Here is a 13,106-nt window from a genome sequence, read left to right on the forward strand (position 1 = left end):
GACCGGAATCCTATTGGTGTGGGTGTGGAGGAGGGGCTCCTGGCTGAGCTGGAGGTTATGGGCCCCATCCTTGATTATATGCTTCTATGCAAAACGGTCATTTCACACTGTCAGAATTGTCCATTTTTTACATTATGAGACAGAACAACTCAGGGAACAGCAAACCTGCAAAGTGGAAGAAATCTGCTGAAAATCTGAAGTGAGCGAGAGAGCGTCGCTCCTTCACGCTGTCGCTCCTTCACGCTGTCGTTCCTTACCTCGGGGGGGAATCTATGTTTTCGCATCCACCTTAATAATGTGTAGTTGCGCCACTGGACAGTCTCTACCAAACAGCTCAGGCTGTCAGATATGATGGACAGTCAGATATGATGGACAGTCAGATATGATGGACAGTCAGATATGATGGACAGCTTCTGGAAACCAGGGTCTCTGTTAAATTTAGGTCTGGCACACACTGTCCAAAGTGCAGCCTGCGGGCCGTTTGCGTCGCCAATATCAAACAAATTTGTCCCACAAATGTGTTGGTTGGTGGTTGAAGCAGATGGAGACTGTAGTTTTCAATCAGGATAAAACTCCCACAAATTAAAATCTTCTCTAGATAATCACAAAGTATTCATCTTTTAATAATCAAGCTTTCTGTTTTCCTTTTAAACCAGACCACATCTATCCATTCACTGATGCACCAGCCCAGACTTTGATGCACCTAAACCTGCTTTCAGTTACATTATTAAAACTTGGCAATAAAGAGCAAGTGTTTTCTAACAAAGAGTGACCTAAATCATATTATTGCTGGGAATACAATCTTTTTCAGTTCAGATAAAATATTAAAAAACTGGCCTGAAGTTTTCAATCTACAATGATTTACACATTCCTTTCCTACAAAAATATTTCTGTTAAGATTTCAATTCTGATCTGGACTAACTGGTTGGTTTTCTATTGTCGCCTGGCTGCAGAACCCAAATGAGTCTCACACGTTCTCCTTCTGGTCTACTAAGGAGTAGAATTTATGTTCCCAATCAATTACAAGTCGGCAAGAACTTGCAGCAGCAAAGCAGTCCCAGACCATCACACTGCCACCACCATGTTTAACAGCAGGTATGATGTTCTTGTGTCCACAGAATATTTTCCAAATATTTTTGAAGTCTTATGAGTCATTCAGATGTTTACACGTCTTTGTGTTATTTTGGGTCAGCAGTGGTTCTGATCCTGGATTCGCTCATGGAGGCCATTTTTGCCCAGGCTCTCTTCCTTCTTGTTAATCCATGAACTCTGACCTTAACAGAGGTGGTGTAGCCTGCAGTCGTTCTCCTGAAGGAGGCAATGAAGAGCTCTTGGACTAGTTTCAGTAAGTCAGCCACTTCTAGGAAATGTTTGCATTATTCCATATGTTCTCCATGTGTGCATAACGGCTCCCACTGTAGTTCTCTGGAATCCTAAAACCTTTGAAATGGCTCCTTAACCCTTTCCAGACTGATAGCTGCTCTTGTTTCTCATCTGTCAATTTCTTTAGATGTGTTGCTGTCTGAGTTTTTTTTTCTATACTTCCTGTTGTCAGAGATTTTTACTTCTGTGATTCATTGATTCTGCAGGACTGGCAGGAATCAAGTCTGGGTGCGTCTGTTGAAACTGAACAGAAAAAAAAAGTTTAACCAGTTAATTAATCATTTAAGAAGTTGGGGTTTGATATTTTTTTATATATAAACCCAGGTTGTTTTTGAGAGCTTTGGTCCACTGATGAATAAGATTATCATTTGAAAACTGTTTGTTTCATGAAAATTTGCTTGATGGTCTAAAATATTAAAGTGAGACAAAAAAAGCTATATATATATATATATATATATATATATATATACACTGCTCAAAAAAATAAAGGGAACACTTAAACACTTAAGTAAACACTTAAGTGTTCCTTTTGGGCAGTATATATATATGAATTGTTAAGGGATGAGATGCTGTTCATCCCACCATATTTTATTGGTTTACCTTGACCTTTCTGACCTCATTTCCTCCATAAAGTTTTTCATAAATCATTGAACAGCTCACAATCCAGTAGATTCAGCAATCTCCCTATGTTCAGAGATTCAATAATTCAATAATTTGACCGTTCGGAAATGAATTCACACAGTTAGAATCTTATATCATGGTTGTCAGAGGAACAAGCTGCTGCTCCTGCATCACTTTGGGTTTAACAAAAACATGATCATCCATTCAGTGACTTTCTAACGGAATCTGACCTGTTTGCTCTGTTAAGGAAAATCCAGATGGATGTTCAGATCTTTCATAATGAATCTGATAAAGATCACTGTATGCTGGGGATTTTATTAGTGCCTCAGAATGCTGCGCTGCACTGATGCTGTTATTCATGCAAACGGAGCCGCAACTGACTAGAGTGTAGACATTGTACAGTTAATGGACAAACCGTTTAATTTTATTCATTTTAAACTCTAAATTGCTGGAACTTGGGCGAGCACATGAATTTCATAATTTGTTATTTAATCCAAAATGGAACCAAAAGCTCTATACTCGGCCTCCAACATGATTACTTGGGTAAAAGTGAAGAGATGTGCTGGAAATGCTTTTCCTGCTCATTCAAACTTGGAACACGTACAAACTAATCTGTGTAATCTTTGTTTTAATTCAGTAATTATATACTGGCTGTAACATGTTGCAGGTTCTACCACAACAGGAAGTAAATTTAAAATGCAACAGGAAGCTAAACTGACATACATTTATGCATCAAAGTGTCTATAACCTTGATCAGAGTTTTGTTGGTGTGTTGGAAAGAAAGAGGGTTACATACATTTTCAGTTTTGATACATTTATTAAAAGGAAAAACTGAGTTTTCAGTGCTTTTCAGTAACTTTCCAATCAGCCAGAGCCGATGGACGGAAAATCAAGAGACAATTTTAAAAAAGAACATCTCTGCATTGGGCCAGTCTCAAAAGAACAAACGACTTCCCAAGAATAAAAAGAGAATTTATTTTCCTTCCAACAATTTTGAACCAAAACTAAAATGTCAGAACAATTAAAAGCAAAGCTGCATATAGATTTTACATGCGGTGGTTTGGTCAGGTTAAAACCAGAACCATGCTCCTCTGTAGAACCAAAGCTAGTTTCAGACTTTCAGCTACAACGTGCTCTACCAGCTGAAACAGAGCTGTGAGTGGCAGCACAGTGACTGTTTGAGACGATCTCTGGAATATTCTAGCTCTTCTCTGAAAGCTTTTATTGTTGTTGCAGAGAACATGAGGAAAAACGTAGATTATTCTGCTTATAGAAAACCGGCCGCAGAGAGCCGCTGCAGTTCTGGACCCGTCCAGTTAAAACACAACAGCTTCTTAAATCAATGAGAGGCAACAGGGAACCGGAGGCATTAAAACAAAGCCCATGGCGGCACAGAGCAGTCAGTGATATGGGCCCCCAGGAGCCCGCTCCATGTTCTGTTGGACCTCAGGAGCCACTGGCTGAGGTTTGGGTTGAGGCTCACCACAGTGGTGGCTCCGCTTGGGAGGAAGAGACTCTGAGGTCAGCTAAGATTGTGTGTGTGTGTGTGTGTGTGTGTGTGTGTGTGTGTGTGTGTGTGTGTGTGTGTGTGTGTGTGTGTGTAGGATGTTAGAGGGTTCAACTGTTTGACACATCAGCCTCAGCTTAGCTCATGTTTCATCTGATTGTACTGAAGCAGCTGCGCTACACATGGACACAAACGTGGACACACGTGTGTGTGGTGGCGCCTGTCACGCACATGCCTGCAAACGACCTTGAGCGAACCGCTGGCACCTGGGAGTCAAACGGGTTCCAGATGTTCAGTCGGACAGCGAGGGTGAGCGCAGGGACCTGCCGCTGGCCGGGCTGTTGCTGTAGGCGTACGAGTTGTCCCTGTCCCTGTCCTTCTCCTTGTCCTTGCTCTCATGCTTGTGCTTATGCTTGTGTTTGTGCTTGTGCTTCTTCTTCTTCTTCTTGTGCTCATGGTGGTGATGGTGGTGGTGGTGGGCGTGGTCACCGCTGTGCTTGGAGGACAACGAGGGCGTTTCCTTGGAGAACGGCGGAGGAAGTATGGCGGGCGTGGACAGCAGGGACTGCTCCACCAGCGGTGGCTCTTTACCTGAGCAGGTGAGAAAGATGAAGCTCAGCAGAGGAAGTGACATCATGCATGGTCATGGATCACGCTCCTACCTGGAGTGGAAGGTCTCTCCAGCAGGTTGAGCTGGTGGTGGATGAAGGCCTGACTGTCATGGACCGTCTCCATGTCAATGTCTTCCTCCTCCATGGTGTTGAACTGCAACACAGAACGGCAGAACTGATCATTCAGCCTCCATCCATCAGGCTAAAGCAGAGAATCTAGAATGGAGCACATTCTGTTTCTGCTCAGATCAAGTTTCATTTTCTTCTTCTACCTTCAGCTTCATAAAGCAGCTTTTACTGATAATTAATGACCTTGAAAGCTGCAGCATGTAACTTAAAAATATATCTTTACATATTTGTTAAAACTGTCACCATTTGTTTGGTATGAGACAGATAATCTGTGAGAAGATCGAGCTCCTCTGCCCCCTTCATGTGGTTCTATTGCCATCTCCAGAAATAAACAGTAACAGCCAATCAGAGCCAGGAGGAGGGTTTCGACGATGTCAATCATGCTTGTGTACGTGCTTGGTTGTAAAATATTTAACATAAAATTGGTGACCGCATGAATATTCACCCCTGGAGTCAGTATTTAGTAGTCGAACCGTTGGTGTGTACAGGACTCAGTCAGGGTTGCACATCTGGACGCTGCAAAGAATTTGTTCCTGAGTTGGTGGCAGGACTCTTTCAAGTCCATTTAACTATAACACATTATTTTGTGGAAATCAATTTCCCTTTGACATTAAAAGAGTTATTTATTGTTGGGAAGTTTTTTTGACAAAAACGCCTAATTTTGTTGTACAATTATAATTAAAAAAGAGATTTTAATATTTTTACTCTTAAAAGTTATAAAAAAATCCAAGTGAATGTTGTGCAGGGATTTGGATGATAGTTTTCAGGAGTTGTGTCCTAACAGAGCATGAAAGCAGCAGCTGGTTAAAGAACAGAGGATGAGCTAACCCTGATTTTGTAGCGTCCTGCTCTCCCATCATCCTCCTGGTGCTGCAGGATCTGCCCCGGCTCTGGGGGGGAACCCAGAGGGGTCTCAGCCTTCCTCTTCAGGCCCTGAGGGGGCTGGCCCACACCACACACCCCTAATGAGACAGGGTCCGGCTCTTCGTCCACCTCAAAGATACACACATACTCAGCATCAGCTACTTTAGCTTTTATATGGTTTGCAGAAAAATGTATCCAGTTCATTATTCTGAAGAACACAACACAATATAATAAAACCTATACAGTGACATCATTTATGACATCACTAAAAAACGTCCTGTTTCCTGTTTAACTGAACATCAATGCTCTGAATGTACCGACAGCACAGAAACAAACAGCAGCTACTCACAGCTGCATAGCTAATCCCCACGCCGTGGATGCCTATGCTGGCTGGCGTGTCCATGACAACGCTGACTCCCAGCTCGGGCTTGATGGTGGGGTTGAGGACAGCCTTCTTCTCCTTCAGGTTGAGCACCAGGCCCAGCTCTGGCAGCGGCAGGCAGGATGGCCGGGTGAGGCCGAACAGCGTGTAGTAGAGGTTGACGGCGTCGCAGCGCAGCCGCCAGTCATGAGCCGTACCTGGGAGGAGGCAGAGAGGTCCGGGTGAACCGCCAGCACCACCTCTGGTTTGTTTAAGTGTTTAGTAACTACACAGAAAAGTAATGTAGAGGATTTGACCTGCTCTTATTATGACAGGGTTTCTGCAAGTTTCACCATCTCAAATGTAATATTTTTTAAGACTTTTTTTGGTTTTTCAAGGCCTCACTTTAAGAAACATGAATTGAATTCTTTCTAAGGATGTGTGAACATCCTGTGTATATTCTTATTAAATAAATACAGAATAACAGTATTTCAATCTGCTCTGTAGCCTTTCTGCTGTTGCTGGCTGTTATTTATATGAAGCTAAGATGAAACATCAAACTGTGTGTAAAAGAAAGCTGCAAATGTAATACCAATATTTGAAAAGAAAAAAATTAAGAGTTGTATAGATGAAAAAATAAATAAAAATGGCTGGTTAGCATTACTACAGCAGCAGTCTCTGAATGTCTACCCTGCAGAGTGTAGATCCCCTCAACAGTGAGATTTCAACAAATATTTCGAAATCCATCCTCTTCCATGACAGAAGGCTCAAAGGAGCAGATAACATTATAATGATTATTTTTTTCTTTTACAACTGGGAGCGGCTGATTAACATCTAAAAAACTCAACTAATACCTGAACTATGACCCCAAATCCTAGAGGAGTTGAAAAGGAGGCGTTGGTGTATGAGAGAAGAGGAGGAAGTTGAAAGTACATCTTCTACCCATTAGAACGGACAAAGATCACATCGCATCTCCAACGTCTCTCTGCCCAACTTCTAACCATACAGCCAGCCAGAATTATAGAGGAGCCGCAAAAGCAGAGGAGGTGGATTAGCAGACCTTGCTGACAGCTGATGGTATCGTCCAAGTCACGTTATGTGGAATATCATCTCTGCTGCCTGGACACTGAGCTGTCATAACAGTCATGAGACCATCATACAGCAGCAATCTTCAGTCAGAGGTCTTTGCAGCATCACCATCTTCAACAACACTGACGATACTTGCATTGATACCAGTTTATGATCATAAATTTCTCGTTAGGATAAATAAAGTAGCTTTGAACTGAAGTGACAGCCTCAGAATTTCGTAGACTAAATGAACAGCAGGGATGTGCTGATGCTGTAGAAAATCCATTTGAGTTTTTAAATGGCTTCATTCATCTCTGCATTTCCTGCGAGTCTCTTTCAGGAATCCTGAACTTTAGGACCTCACTCAATTGCAGGATCTACACTGAAAAGCGTATCAGTTTAGCTAGCTGTGCATCCATCTGCAAAACCTATCAGCACTTTGGCCCTCACACTGACTGTGCTTCTGTACATGAATGCATCCTGACCGCACATTTTATTAAACAGTCCCACAGAGGCAATGGAAAGCAAGATAATGGACCCTCCATGGCAGCAGAACCAACTGGTCCAAGTTAGGAGTCATTCGAGTAGTTGGGTTGGGGCTAAATAAGCCGTACTGAAGCTGACCCAAACGGCCCGGCGCCGAACAATGGGGATGGGGGCAGACTGTGGCTGCAGAGCATGAGGGCAATAAATCAGCAGCAGCAACTGAAAATGCTCACAGGACTGACCTTCAGCTGGTGAAACATCATCCTGTCAGAGTGTTTAATACAGCAGGGGGAGCAGAACAACCAGCACGCTCTCATTACACGCTATTCAAGCTGACCACAATGGTCACTACGTATTTAAACTGGCAGCAGAGCCGTGCAGCTCCCCACACCGAGCTGGCCAACAAACAGCCGTCCACTGGAAGTAATCATCATAAATAACTCGGCCCATCCTCCTCCACTTGTAAATCAGACGCAGCAACAAGAACCCAGGGGCTGGAGGGAAACTGAAACTGTGAACATATACTGGTATTTGGCTTTTGAGGTGGTGGGTATTTGGGTTGGCACTCTACCACTGAATGACCTGGTTAGCTTAGCTGAAAGGTACACAGGACCCCCTGGAAGGAAAAGAAATAATGAAACCAGAGGACACAATGGAAGGAAGGAGAAGTGATCCAGAGAGCCGACCGAAGGCCTGACTGACAGAACACAGCACATAATAACAGCAGACAGACAGGAAGCTTATTTAATGTGAGCCCTGTTATTTGGATGCTGCTGTTCCCACACAGAATAAGAGCGATGTGAGAAAAAAACCAAACACCAAACAGGAGGATGTGCATAAATAATAAAGGCTTCAACAGTCTGAAAAGTACACAGCTTTCTAAGTGGGTGGCTGTGTTAGTGTTGGTCTGAGAACACATCAGCATGCTTAGCTCAGTTTTTGTCGTAAAAAAGAGATTAGGCTTCACCGCCTTCACATCATCCATGAAGCCTTAGCCAACGCTGCAGATAACGGTGGGTCAGTCTTTCCACCAGATGTGACCAGGGATTTTAAAAAAATATTTAGATTAACTCACAGTTTACCTTTAACTTTAAAAAGTTCATGCTACCAAAGAACATCTCACAAGCATCCATTTTTCTTAGTTTAAAAATTCCGATTATTAGAAATTCTAAATCCACTTACTAAAATATTGAATATGTGTTTTAACTTCAGAGTCCTTGAGGTGGTGAAACATTTTGTTTTCAAAGACTAAACAGATTGTCTAAACATTTTCTTGCTGATTATAATGTTAAAGGTCCATCTGGGCCACCTGACAGTAAAACAGAACTACAGCTTCAGTTATTACAGCTAGAAACTAAATCAGAAGCGATCAGGTCCAAAATCTGGGTGTAGTGATGGACTCTGACCTGAACCCTCAGAGCCTCATAACGACAGTTACAAAGTCGGCCTTCTATAACCTGCAGAACATCTCCAGGATTAAAGGACTAATGTATCAGTAAGATCTAGAGAAACTCATCCATGTGTTTATCTTTAGTTGCAACAGTGATGCAACTGTTGTGACTGGGGCAACAGTGACTCGGTTGCCCCAGTCACTGTTGCAACTAAACAGTTGTTGCAACAGTTGTTTAGTTGCTGTTGCAACTAAACAGTTGGGGGGTAGTTTTTATTTTTCAGCAGAATCTGGGAAAATGTTTTTTATTTTTATTTTTTATGATTTTCTCATACCAGGAAAGCCTAGCTCTTTAAGAAAGATGTGCAAACTTGTGAAATCCACTTTACAACCACAAACCCTAATTGGGGTTCTAGTAATTTCTAAAGCCACTGTGCATTGTGCAACCTCAAGAACTGAAAGATCCACACCATTCAGAGACCGTGAGAAGGAGTTTTAATGAGTGAAAAAGCCTGTTAAAATTAGACTAGGTTCTTCTAACTTTAATTTCAGGAACTATGCTCTGAAATTAAAGACAACAATATCGCCATAAATTTGCTAACCCTCTTCTTTGTAAAGACAACAAGCTATACATTTGTTTGCAGTTCCTCTGCTTTGATGACAGGCTGCTGTGTGCACATTCTGACCAAGACAATATGTTCTGAAAAAACGTAGTTTCTTGGTTCTGCTACATGCACAGTTTAAGCAGTTTTTGAGTAAAGAAACTGAGCAGGCAGTAACTGAACCTCTGTAAGTGCTATTTACTCTACGTGTGGTAGCATAAGCCTGCTGTGGTCAGATGCTACACCAAATGAGTGGAGGGAAAAGCTCAGTCCTAATTTGTTGTATTGGTGGAAAAGCAGCCAAAGAGCACTGCTCCAAACCCAACTGATCATTATCATTACTATTATGTTACAGAGACGCTGAAAACACAGGGAGGTAGCAGTTGCAAGTTTTAAAAGTCAGGTCCTTTAAACCCAGCTAAAATACTGAACATGCATCAGCGCAGTGACATCCTGATGAACAACAATAGTGGTTAACTATACATGGACTCTATTTGGAGTCCATCTTATTTGGATGCTTACCCTACGCTACAGGCTGATACTATTTGAGTTTGTCATCAGCCTGCATGAAGTCTTTTTATCAAACAGTGTGTGTCATGCCTTCTCTTTAATCTGCCTCAGTTTTTTCACAAGGCGGCAACTCTTCCACATCCGGAGACGGTACTGTGGCGAGTTTAAGTTCTGCTAGCACGATGTCACACCAATTCACCAACTTGGTTTTTTGTGACTGCCTCGCTCATTGCCTCAGGTGTGCCAACTCAGCCCGTACACAGGTCATGAGGTCAAGCCAAGGCGACAAGAAAGTGTCTGATCCAGTTTACAAAGTGTAAAATATTCATGCTAATATTTTACATTTCTGCTAGCTGGTGTTAATGTTGCACCTCACCACCCAAAGGCAGAACTGGCCTTTGCTACTCACACAGTCTTTATTATAACTTGAGTCTGTCGCCAACAGTGTTGTCACAGTTACTTTGAAAAAGTTATTTGATGTGGGATCACTGATTAATTCTATAACAAGTAGTCAGTAAAAAGAGCAATTAAAATTTTGGAAATGTACATATTTCTAACAACAAGTCATTTTATTCCTAACACAGTTTTATATAAATTAAACTTAAATTTGATGATGTTGTATGTTTGAAACTAGATGAAACTTAAGTCACTAGCACAAAATAATAACCCTCTAGGAGAGGTTCCCAAACTGTGGGGCGCGCCCCCGTGCCATTGCAAGGGGGGTGGGGGGGCGGGAAGCCGTCTGGATGAAAAAAAAACAAAAAAAAAACATGAACGCTGTATGCGCTGGGTTTTTACCTCAAAGTGGCCAACTCTCTGTTATTCCTATGTCAATTTAATACAGTAGGGGCTTCCACACTTCCCATATCTGTCTCCTCTGTCACTTTTATCAGCAGTTAAAACTGTTTAATCCGTTGTTAACATGTGGTCACCTGTTTTTCCGAGCCGTTTTTAAGCGCTACATGAGCGCTACGACACTCGCGCTGGGTTTACACCTGTGCCGCAGCGAAGGAGTCCTGCTGCTGCTGCCGTGCAGAGCTACGCAGGTGTGTTGGAATCATGGCAGCAAACCAGCAAAACGCAAAGAACCTTTCGCAGTTTTCCCCCCAAACTAACCGACTGAGTTGAGTTAAGTTGCTGGATGCAGGTAATGTTAGCTAAAAGATGACTAGCTAGCTAATATCCATACAGCACCTTACGCTTAACAAGTAGCCTGTAGGCTACCGATGTTGTTGTCTATGTTCAGCTACGTACATTAATTTCCCCCCCAAAAAAGTCGATTCCCCCCCTGTTCTTACAGACAGGGAGTCTCTAAGAATCCCCCCCCTCACCCTCGTTCAACCAGACAGACATTTGTAATCCATAGGGGGGCCCAGAAAATGTTTGGAAACTAATGGGGGGGGGGGGGGGTGAGGGGGGGGGGGCGCAGGAGAAAAAGTTTGGGAACCACTGCTCTAGGATAACTTTAATATTATGACTGGTTTGTGTTTGTGTGTGTAGGTGTGTTTGCGTGTGTGTGTGTGTGTGTGCGTGCAGTGGCGCAAAAAGTGGGTATGCAGGGTATGCAACGCATAGGGGCGCAGCACCAGAGGGGGCGCCAAAACCCCGTCTGGAGGGGGCGGCACGCCGATGTTCTCCCATACACTTCAGCGCGCCTTACCTCGCGCACATAACGAGGTCGCCTCGGGGGGGGGCGGGGGGGGGGGGGGCGGGGGTGTTGGGTGAGCGTCGCTCCTTCACCCTGACGTTCCTTCCCTCGGGGGGAAGGGGGGCGCCGATCTATGTTTTCGCATCCACCTGAATAATGTGTAGTTGCGCCACTGTGTGCGTGTGTGTGTAGGTGTGTTTGCGTGTGTGTGTGCGTGTGTGTGTGTCTCACCTGAATTCATAAGTTTCCAGAGCTGATCGACTAGCGCTTCATTACACAGACCAGAGTCTGCTGACTTGGTGAACGGTGGGTTCTTACAGAGCATGCCCAGAATCTCGTGTCTGGTTGGAGAGGAAAACAAGAGTGTGTGTGTTAGTCCGTCAGCTGATTACTTCTGATATAAATGCCAAAGTGACAGAAAATCATAAAGTTCAGATTTGTTAATGGTAAGCGTATTCTAAAAAAAAAAAAAGATTTTTATCAGCTAAAGAAAACCTCAGATATCATATCACTTTTATATTGGTATTATCACTAATACTTTACATATTCATTGTACTAGTGACTATAGTCACTATATATCATTTCCATATAAAGTATTAATATTTTTAGAATAAAAATATTTCATATATTCACACACTACAAAAAATAATCAAACCTTTAGACAGAAAGGTTTATAATGAACTTGAGACAGATATGATTTCTTATTCTCATGCTTTAGTTCTCGTGCTTCACTACACAGATATTCATTACATTGGCATTACATCATACAACTATTGATCTATAAAGATGCTTTTGTTCTAAGTTGTGAGTCACATTGTGCGCTGTGTGCTGACCTGATGTAGTGGACAGGGTCACTCTGGACCATGTCGAGCAGCCACTGCAGGTCTGCTGAGCTCCGTTCAACTGCAGCAAGAAGGCAAACAGTAATCATGTAGACAAAGCAGGGAGAGAACTGAGCAGCAGGGATGGAGGGACATGCTAGCTCAGACTGGCCTTGTTCCAAAAGCACCTACTTGCGCTCACTCAAAAGATCAGCAGTCTCATTTATAAAGGTGGTGTACGCACAAAACCAGGCCTGAAGCTGCCGTGAATGTTATAGATCACAACCTTCCACATGAAGGTTGTAATCTATAAAAACTAACTTGATGGGAGACGGTGAGGAATTGAAGTCATGCTACATCATGGTTCCTCTTTAATCTTTAATCATAAGGACCTTTCAAATAAAAAAATTTAAAAAGTCTAGAAGCCAAATTAAATCTTAAATCAAAGTCAGTTTTCCAAGCAGCATGATCACCAGGGTGAAGTGGACCACAGGTTATATGGTGACGCTAAATGTGACGAGGTATGGTATTGTGTACGTAGAGTTATATAGGTTGCCCCAGGCACGGCTTGTTACGGAGTGAAGCTTCTTCAAACAAAACGGAGGCTCGTATGTCTTTTACTGAACCTTTCTGTTCAGTTTTTTATTGAAGAGAGAAAACGGCGACAGCTGATAACGGCAACAGCTTTTCGTTACTAAGACAACCAAAATATCAACAAAGCTAGATAGTGACAAAACAGAACCAGATACTTAAGCATTCTTCAAAATAAAATTTCATGTAATCTATGCTTAACATATAATTGTAAATCAGTCACTTATCATACTGAACAACATATAAGTGTAAAAAAGTCACAACATGGCTGACTAATGGTTGCGCCGAGTTACAAAGATCCAGAGGTGCACGAGTTGCTGTGACATACCTGGTCCAACGCGTCAACAATAAACCTAACTTCAGCAGCTGGTAGCTGCTCCAGGCTCTGAGTTGAAATAGATAAAGTGTCAAATTGACCCTGTCGCCATCAGTGGTGCTGAACTGCTTGTGTTGTTTCATCATTAGTGACCATGTAGCCTGATGTTTCTGTTGTTCTCTTGGTTTGTTATAATTC

The 13,106-nt window shown here is 42.6% G+C and overlaps 1 protein-coding gene across 1 annotated transcript in view; it reads right to left on the minus strand.

Moving 5' to 3' along the window:
• Positions 1-2,801: 2,801 nt before the first annotated feature.
• The window catches only part of taf2 (TAF2 RNA polymerase II, TATA box binding protein (TBP)-associated factor), a 35,431-nt gene continuing 25,126 nt past the window's right edge, over positions 2,802-13,106 (minus strand). Inside the window, exons 22-27 of the mRNA XM_008411069.3 lie at positions 12,014-12,083; positions 11,412-11,521; positions 5,465-5,694; positions 5,080-5,244; positions 4,174-4,276; positions 2,802-4,102 (exon numbers count right to left, since the gene is read on the minus strand). Coding sequence (XP_008409291.1) covers positions 3,804-4,102; positions 4,174-4,276; positions 5,080-5,244; positions 5,465-5,694; positions 11,412-11,521; positions 12,014-12,083 — 977 coding nt within the window. The 3' untranslated portion in view covers positions 2,802-3,803. The remainder of the gene's footprint in view (positions 4,103-4,173; positions 4,277-5,079; positions 5,245-5,464; positions 5,695-11,411; positions 11,522-12,013; positions 12,084-13,106) is intronic.

The sequence above is a fragment of the Poecilia reticulata genome, chromosome 16 (genome assembly GCF_904066995.2).
Source record: "Poecilia reticulata chromosome 16, P_reticulata-male-v2, whole genome shotgun sequence".
In the NCBI taxonomy this organism is placed as follows: Eukaryota; Metazoa; Chordata; class Actinopteri; order Cyprinodontiformes; family Poeciliidae; genus Poecilia; species Poecilia reticulata.